General features: G+C 45.3%; 1 protein-coding gene across 1 annotated transcript in view; it reads right to left on the bottom strand.

Moving 5' to 3' along the window:
* Nucleotides 1–9,790, bottom strand: part of LOC128604173 (sodium/potassium/calcium exchanger 2-like) — a 50,835-nt gene extending 41,045 nt beyond the window's left edge. The window contains exon 1 of the mRNA XM_053619062.1: nucleotides 5,078–9,790. Within this exon, the coding sequence (XP_053475037.1) occupies nucleotides 5,078–5,884 (807 nt within the window). The 5' untranslated portion in view covers nucleotides 5,885–9,790. The remainder of the gene's footprint in view (nucleotides 1–5,077) is intronic.

Here is a 9,790-nt window from a genome sequence, read left to right as displayed (position 1 = left end):
GAGACAGAGAGAGAGAGAGAAAGAGAGACAGAGAGAGAGATAGAGAGACAGAGAGAAAGAGATAGAGAGAGATAGAGAGAGAGATGGAGAGAGTGAGAGACAGAGAGAGAGAGAGAGATAGAGAGATAGGGAGAGAGCGAGAGAGAGTGAGAGCGAGAGAGACAGATACAGAGAGAGAGATAGAAAGAGAGAGAAAGATGAGAGAGAGGGAGTGAGACAGACAGAGAAAGAGATGGAGAGAGAGACAGATAGAGAGAGCGAAAGAGAGAGAGATGGAGAGAGCGAGAGACAGAGAGAGAGATAGAGATAGATGGAGAGAGTGAGAGAGAGTGAGAGTGAGAGATAGAGAGATGGAGAGAGCGAGAGTGAGAGAGAGAAAGACAGATACAGAGAGAGATAGAAAGAGAAAGAGAGAGACAGATAGAGAGAGAGACAGATAGACAGTTAGAGAAACAGATATAGAGAGAGACAGATAGAGAGACTGATAGAGAGATAGACAGAGAGAGAGAGAGAGACACACACACAGAGAGAGAGAGAGATAGAGAGAGAGACAGATAGAGAGACAGTTAGAGAGAGATATAAATAGAGAGACAGAGAGAGACAGAGAGAGACAGATAGAGAGAGAGAGACAGATAGAGAGAGAGATAGAGAGACAGTTAGAGAGACAGATAGAGAGAGAGAGACAGAGAGAGAGAGAGAGAGAGACAGATAGAGAGACAGACAGATAGAGAAAGAGAGACAGAGACAGATAGAGAGAGAGAGAGAGACAGATAGAGAGAGAGACAGAGAGAGAGACAGAGAGAGAGAGAGACAGATAGAGAGACAGACAGATAGAGAAAGAGAGACAGAGAGATAGAGAGACAGAGAGAGAGAGAGAGAGACAGACAGATAGAGAGAGAGAGACAGAGAGATAGAGAGACAGTTAGAGAGAGGGAGGAGGAGGAGGAGGAGGAGGAGGAGGAGGAGGGAGGTGTGGTTAAATTTCTTTATGTGCTAAGTATAAATCCTGATTTGGTTAAAGCGTCGTACGGCTTTTACGAGTCATATCTCAAAAACTCAATCCCAGCTCATGTAACCTAAATCCATCAGAGATAATCTCGCCCGGGAGGATCACTGCCATGAGCACATCCACAAATAATTGCTATATGTTTTTACAATATGATGTTGTCATCCCACCCACACACACACACTCACACACACACTCACACACACACTTTTGCATCATTTTTTGCACTCATTCAAAATCTAAACCAATCCACAGATTGCCTTCGAGTCAGTGAGACATTTTACAGTACGATTTTATCATCGTAATTATAGATCATAATAAAAAGTTTGGTACTGATCCACAGGCTCGTTAAGATTCTTCCCTTCTTCCTTTTTATTTTATTTCTACCACAATGCCTCCTGACTCTAGACAACTGAGAGAAGCATTTTGTTCTTTGGTCCGAGGAGGACTGTTAAAACATCAGCACAGAGTGTGTCCCCGTGTCTGTAGGGACCTCATCCGTGCTCACACGCTTTATTTATTTATTTATTTGTTTATTTTTAAATCTTTCGCTCATGCCAGAACTTGTTATTTCAGAGTTCTAGAGATTCACGCAAGATGCTACACCGGCTGTACGCAACAGCTGAAGCTCAAGTCGAGACTATAGATATCACAACTCTTTCGCTATAGAAGCGAACGTTCCCAAACCCGTACGTCTGTCAAAAACTACTGCGCAAAAGTCTTACACGCTTGTTTTTTTTAGTACAAACTTTGTTATAGATGTTTATTTGCTGACTTGTACATTATCGAGTCAGTACAAGAACATTTTAGATTCCCAGCCTCGCAGGCACACATTACTACAGGCACTGAAAGGTCCAAATTCCAAACCTAATCCGTGACCCTTCCAGGTTTTAAGTAGATCTCTCCGCCAGGGCTCTTTTAGAAGCTTTGAACTTCCAAACCTTCCAAATTTAGACAGTTAGGAGTTTTTAAGCCTAGTTCTAAAAGGGAAACACTCAACTGTAGGCGGTTCTAGACTTGTTTTGACGTTTTGAGCTGAGCTAACACCGCTAGCGTCCAGTTCAAGCTCGTGTGCGTTTCCAAGACACGAAAACACCTCGTCCGAGGCGTTCGAAACTGGACAGAGAGAAAAGGAGTTGCTGGATAAACTGTTACGGGAGATACAGAAGAGGCGCTAAGTCTCTAAGGATTGTTTTAAGTAGGACACGACTTGTTCAGCTTAAGACGCGGTGGCTGCTCTGGCGTTTGGCGTTTGTTCGAGTAATCCCACATGAGCCGAGTTACGCGGAGAGCGGCTTCGTGGTCTACGGTTCAACTAATTAAGGCCGCACTCTCGCCGCGCGACTTCCGAGATCGTGCCTTGTGAAAATTCGTTACGTGGCATGGAGGGAGGGCCGGATGAGTGAGGAGAGCTTCCGTGCTTTAGTTTGAAGTGAGACAAACTCTTGGAGCAGATCAGACTGTGATGAACAGATCGTCTTCCTGCAGATGCCAAAGCACAGAACATCGACGACATGCCTCACAGAGTTCACCTGCTACCCTACACACACACACACACACACACACACACACACACACACTGATATGACGTTCTCTCACTTTCACACACTCCCACACAAGCAACAACATCCTGTGCGCAATCATAGACTTCCTCTCTCTCTCTCTCTCTCTCTCTCACACACACACACACACACACACACACACACAGATCTTACACCACAGTCAAACTTCAAACTTCACATCTTTACTTTTAACAATATAGCATTTTAAGAATGATTCAGGATCATTTGTGATCTAATTTAAGGCGGCTGTGGCTCAGGTCGTAGAGCGGGTTGTCCACTAATCATAGAGTTGACTCCACATGACTCCAAATGACTCCACATGACTCCACATGACTCCAAATGACTCCACATGACTAAACATGACTCTAAATGACTCCACATGACTAAACATGACTCTAAATGACTCCACATGACTCTAAATGATACTACATGACTCCAAATGACTCCACGTGACTCCACGTGACTCCACATGCCGAAGTGTCCTTGGGCAAGACACTGAACCCCGAGTTGCTCCCGATGGCAAGCTAGCGCCTTGCATGGCAGCTCTGCTACCATTGGTGTGTGTGTGTGTGTGTGTGTGTGAGAGAGAGAGGAAATCTATGATTGGGTGAAAGAGAACCAGTGTAAAGTACTTTGGAACCGCAAAGGTTAAAAAAGCGCTACATAAGTGGAGACCATTTACCAGACCAGACCATTTAATTGTCGAGTTAATCGTATAATGATCCGATCAGGCGAGAGCCTTGCTCTGAGAAACAAAATGATCGCAGAATGACATTCAGGGCTCACCTTAGACCTCGCTAAACACCAGCAACAAACACTTAAGAAGAGCAGGTAGGCTTCGTCCAGCTGTACTTAAGCATGAGGTGTTATACGGATGTGTTTACCGTTCAGCAAAACAAGAAGACATTGCTCTGAGTGTTTAATCTGTGCACTGCACTATAAGAAACATAATCATTGATGATTGCATGCTTGTGTGTGCTCAAGTGCGAGTAGACCGTCTCGCCTGCTAACCAAACCGCTACCTGTTGCCAGGCAACCTAGAGGGTCGACTCTTGGGCTGGGTGAAGCACGCTGGGTGAAATTTCACCACCGGGATTGCTCTGTCAGTGTCACTCAATCATTTTCACTTCGTCAGCCTAAGGCTCCATCGTTCCTTATCAATCTGTCTCTGTATCGCTCTATTGCTCTCTCTCTCTCTCTCTCTCTCCTCTCTCTCTTGCTCCATCACGACCAGGTGCTCAATTCTGAAACGCAGACATGCAGATCAGTGCAAGATGGAGGGACTGAGAGAGGAAGGGAGGAGTGGACTGTGGAGTAAGGAGGAAGAAAATGAGAAGGGAGTCAAGGACAAGAGGAGAGAGGAAGAGAAAAAGGAAAGGAGGGAAGCATGAGGTGAGTCCAGGACAAGAAGGAAAGAGGAGGAGAGATCTCAATCAGGAGGAAGAATAGGTATAAAAAAAAAATAGGACGAGGTAAAGAAAGAGAAGAGGCTAGAGGATCGGAGGAAAAGAGAGGGAAGAAAGGAGATGTGAGGAAGAGAAAGGGAGAAAGGAGGAGTCATGAAGAGAGAGGAGAGACAGTTGTGAGCGAAGGACAGAAGAAGGAGGGACGTAGAACAGTCCATTTTGAGAGAAGGGAGGAGAAGTAAGGAGAGGAGGAGGAGGCGACATGAACGAGGAGACGAGAAACGAAAAAACTACTGAGTCTCGAGAGAAGGAAGGAGAGGTAAGTGGAGCACAGGAGAAGAGAGGAGTGGACGAAGGAAGCGATTTAAAGAGAGGAGGAGAAAAGGAGAAGGAGGAGAACCGTGAAGGGAGGAAAGGAAGGACAGAAAGGTGAGGAGTGAATTTTGAGGGAAGGGACGAAAAACAACGGTAGGAGAGGAGTCGAGGAGACGAGAGGAGAGGAGAGAACGGAAGGAGGAGGGAAGAAGAGCAGAAAGGGCAGAAGGAAAGGAAAGAAGAAAAGAGAAGAGAAGAGATGGGAGGAGGAAGAGAAGGAAACATGAGCGAGGAAAGAAGAGATGAGGAGAGGAAGAGAAGCGAAAGGAGGCACCAACGGGTGAGGAGAAGAATCAAGAAGAGCAAATCAAAAAACACGGAAATGCGAGAGCAAAAAACACGATGGATGGAATGAGATTCGGGTAAAGGAGAAGAGGAGATGGACAGATTTGGGTAAAGGAGAAGAGGACTGGATTGTGAGTGAAGGACAGGAGTCAGTCATGAGGGAATGATAGGAGTGGTGAGTAGAAGAGAGAGGAGGAGAAGAGAGAGAATGGGGAATGAAGGGAGGAGAATCGTGACAGAATAAAGGAGATGGACGTAGGAAGTAAGGAGAAGAAAGGAAGGAATTTTGAGGAGCGGAGAAGTGAGGGGAGGAGAGCAGGAGAAGAGAAGGTACTGATGAGCAGAAAAGATGAGGGAGATGAGAGAGGAAAAGACAGGAGAAAAGAGGAAGGGAGGAGAAGAGTGAACCTTGAGGAAAAGGAGAAGAATGGCATCTGGCTCACCTTAGGCTGCGTCTCGGCCACCTCCACCACCTGGTTGCGGTTCGTCAAGCCCTTGACGAAGCCCTCCACCTGGGAGTTGAACTTCATGAAGAGCACATAGGTGGCGTAGGAGAGCAGCAGGGCCATGCTCTCCCAGCAGCTGATGAAGTTGTCCAGGAAAAAGACGATGAGCATGATCAGGTCAAGGATGTAGAAGGAGACGTCGCGGAAAAGCGGCCACCATGTCAGGTTGAGGATCTCGCGTGAGAACACGGCGCACATGCCGATCACGAACAGGATGTTGAACACGGCCGAGCCCACGATAGTACCGATGCCCACGTTGCTGTGCGAGATGAACACGCCGATAACGGAGGTGAAGAGCTCAGGGGCGGAGCCTCCGGCCGCCATGAAGGTGGCGCCGGCCACGTCGTCTGATATGACCAGCTTCTCGGTGATGACCGTGAGCGCGGGCACGAAGAACTCGTCACACACGATGGCCAATGCGATGAACATGTACAGCATGCCGAGCATGTGCAGGATCACCGCGCCTTGGCGACGCTGTTCCAACGTGAACAAGTCCTCGGGATAATCGCCTTGGCTCTCTGACACGTTGGTAATGCTAACCGAGAGGAGAGTCCTGTGAGGAGCAGGGCCATGAGGCTCCTCTTGCTGGGAGGCAGAGCTCCACAAGGAGGAGGATGAGGAGGAGAAGAAGGCACCGAGGGTGGAGAAGGAAACGGAGCTTATTGCCAAGATCCCAAGGAGGAGTGCGAGAACCCGTGCTGGACGTAGCTTCCTCCGGACGACGTGGCACGACCGCTGACCCATGATGCAACACTCGGCTAGTACGGCTTAGCACACACGATACATGCCACTGCTGTGCGGGAAATCCGGTTGACCTTTAGCACTCCAGTGGTTTCCTCATAGTAGCCTGGAAATGACAACAAGGAGGGAAGGAGAAAATAAAGGGTTAGTTGACAGGTTCTACTCGAAACCCTGGTAGGGAAATAACCTCTCTTGTAGGGTTCTGCAAACAAGCGTCAAGATTTCCCCTACAAAAAAAAACAAACACTTTTCCACCAGTAGCATTGTTACAAATTCAGCTAGCCTGTCAGGTATTTGGATAAAGGTGTAGCTTGTTATTTTTAGAGCCCTCTGCTGCCTGGGAGGTAAACTGCAATCATATTTTCTGTATTATTATTATTATTATTATTATCATCCATAATCCATCTTCAGTAAGTGTTTTACCCTGGTCAGACTCGCAGAACACTGTGCATGAGGTGGGAATCCGACCGGAAATGCACACAGGTCCGGATCAAGTTCACACCTGGACTTGCCAATCTGCCTACTGCGTGACTTTTGGGAGGTGAGAGGAAACCGGAGAACCTGGAGGAAACCCGAATGTGTGAGAGTAACCCGAGCTCAGGATCGAACCAGGAACCCTGGTGACAATGCTACCCAACGTACCACTGGGACAACCCTTAAGTTAGTTAGTTAATTACAGACAAACAGGGGACAGGGTTAAGGTTGTCTGCTTCAGCTTTTATAGACAGACATTTAAAAATTAAGACGCTTGCCCGATGTATTGCATGGCAATATTTGTAAGGTTTATGAAAGGTTATGTGTGTGTAAGAGTGAGAGAGAGAGAGTGAGAGAGAGAGAGAGAGAGACTGCCTGCACAGGCCCATGGGGACGTCCCACAGTGCTGCCTGGCTCTTGTGCTCAGCTGTGTCTGTACGCTCAAGGTCACCAGGAAACGATGCGATGGCAAAACTGTCTCCGAACGGAGAGATTAAATCCGTCTAAAGCCATTTCCCTCAGATTCATCACCCCGCAACAGTCGTGACCGTCTCGAGCCATACGTCTGAGGCGGCGTCGATTTCGAAACGGTCTTGAGGACAGGTGCAGGTCCGGGGTGAAAGAGCAGCACAACAGCTCCTCCACGTTACTGTAGAAACGGCTGAGCACCGGCTGATTCGCATTAGCTTCTGATAACTGCTCTGAAGCAGAAGGATGCAACCTGCATTTTTTCAAATCATGCCAGTGAGAATCAACATGAAGAGCATGAGTAGTTTTGCATTAAAGATATTTCTCAAAAAAAATAAATAAATAAAAAATACGCACGGTTACGCATCGAGTTTAAAATCATTGTTGACAGTTCAGCACGTGTACGTGCGTGTGCGTGCGTGCGCGTGCGTGTGTGCGTATGGGATCGGAGTACGATCGGCACAGTCTAACGCCACACACCCGCGCCTGTGTGTGTTGTGTTTCCATGCAGGACTCAGAGCTCGCAGCAACATCGACGTGATACCAGGAAGAACACCACAGCATCTCTCAAGGTTCCTTTTAACCGGCCAGGTCATTGTAAGACTACAGCTGTGGACAATTTCTTACCTTTTTAATAGTAATATTCTCATGCTAGTGAAATGTCTAATTCATTCATTCATTCATTCATTACGCTACTAAACAACTATGTGTTATTAAATACATTTTTTTTTTTAAATAATAATAAAAATAATATAAACTAGTTTTGTGTTAGTTAATCACTCATGATTGTAAATGTGTTATTAAATATATGTTGGGTATTTAAAATAAAAATTCTATTAAGTATATATTTAAAAAATAAAAACAATAATAATAATAATAATAATAATAATAATAACCAATTACATGTGAGGTAGTGTTCCCATGCTAGCAAATATATATTATTAAATAAAAATAAAAGTAAAATAATAAGAAGAAGAATATGAAGAGCTAATAAATATTCTGATTCTAGTAAATATCTGTAAAGATTTGATTAAATATATGAGGGTGAATCAAATGAAAACTTTACTGTAAAAAGGGCGATATATCTAACACCGAAAAGGAGAAAAAATGAAAAAAAAATTTTTTTTAAATCTGTAAAGATTTTAACGTTTTTCACTTATCAACAATGCTAAAAATAAAAATACAAATAATGTTTTCATTCGACTCACTCTCGTATATATATATTGGATACATATTTTACCCCCTACACCGAGTCCTTCCAAACAGCCTGTCCTCCGACTGCTGTAGTTTATTTGACAAACATCTCACGTGTTGGCAAAAGGAAAAAAAAAAAAAAAAAAATAGCCAAAAAAAAATCAAACAGAAATTTTCACCGCTCTCCGACGTGCATCAGCTGCAGCTTTAACCGACGTGATTTTCCTTTTTTATTGTCCGAACATCTCTTTTGGAGTAAACAGAGCTGGATGTGTGTGACTTAGCTGCTTTATAATGGGATTAGAGGAAAGCTTTTTCACCTTAAACCCACTAAAGCCATGCAGCGTAGCTTCAGCTGTGTAACAGCCATGGTTCAGGATGGACAGGGGACACTGGTTCACGCGAGCATCACACACGTATGAGCTGTGTGTGTGTGTGTGTGTGGTGGTGGTGTTGTTGTGGTTGATTTTTCATGCAGTACGTAGTGCGAGCCAACTGGAGCAGAAAGGGGCATCTCTCGAGCAGGGTTTAAAAATAAACCGCCCAGTATGACATTTCCACTGAGCTCCAAGATGCAACACAACATTTAGGGCATGCAGGTGAATATTAGGCTTGTAATACTGCAGAGTAAGACCGGCATGGAGTATCCTTCTCGAGAATACGCAGCAGTACTGAAGGTTACTTCACTACAATTAAGAGAGAATGCTCAAATCCATGAATGAAACATGCATTAGTTATTAAAGATGAGTGGTGAAGAGCAGGACCGTACTCACATGCATGGAGAGGATCGCCGGCAGGAGCAGGTTGTGAGCTCAGGAGCTCTCTCTCTCTCTCCTTCTCGGTGTGTCTCTGTGCAATGCTGATGCTGATGCTGCTGCTGATGGTGATGGTGATGAGGCTGTATGGGGGTGGAGCCCATTCCTTGCTTTCCTTACCTCCTCCTTACTCTGTGCACAGCCGTGTTGCCAGATCCGCAGTTCTCACACAACAGCCATGCACGTGTTTTGCCTCCTGAATGGATATAACATGGATGTGCTCTCAGATTTAAAAAAAAAAAAAAACAAAACAAAACAAAAAACCAGTGTATATAACTATGGAATGACATTTGTGCCAAAAGTATCGACTTTTCAAACAAACAAACAAAAATATACAATGAGAGAAGGAAAAAGGTGTCTCTGAAAGGTTTCGTTTACGCTCGCCATTCTGGTACAAACTTCTGGCGCGGGCAGGGATTAACAACGATTTTACTCTCATTGGCTAATGACCGCTCCCTGACCTGGAAGTAGAGACTCCAGTGGTGTGAATTTTGGAGAGCGTTCTGGATGCGGTTCTCTGTATAGTTCTAGTGTTTGTACTTTGTTGTGGAAATGATTTACTTATTGAGGTTGTAATTGATATTTGAGGCTCGGGGAGTCTCATACGACTATTTTTTTTTCCAAGAAGAGCTCTCAGGATCGGCACAGAGCAGCGTCATCGTCATCATCTTCCTCCTCGGCTGGACGCTCGAGCCGTCGATCCAAATCTCGCCAGCCAGTGACAGTAAATCGCTGTTAAGCCCCACCCACACGAGACGTTTGTGCCAGAACGGCGAACGTACACTTGCAGAGCGTAAACGAAAACTCTGGCAGCGCGTTCATAAACCACGATTAGCGACAACGAAGTTGTCTGTTAACAAAGAATGCAGGTTATTTGCAGACCGTGTGTGTTAAATCTCACCGTTCAGTTCACCGGTTTAAATTTCACACTGTTTTTCTTCTTTCTTTCGCATTTTAT

This window comes from Ictalurus furcatus, chromosome 29, assembly GCF_023375685.1.
Source record: "Ictalurus furcatus strain D&B chromosome 29, Billie_1.0, whole genome shotgun sequence".
NCBI classification, from domain to species: Eukaryota; Metazoa; Chordata; class Actinopteri; order Siluriformes; family Ictaluridae; genus Ictalurus; species Ictalurus furcatus.
This window is presented reverse-complemented; position numbering and strand designations above follow the sequence as displayed.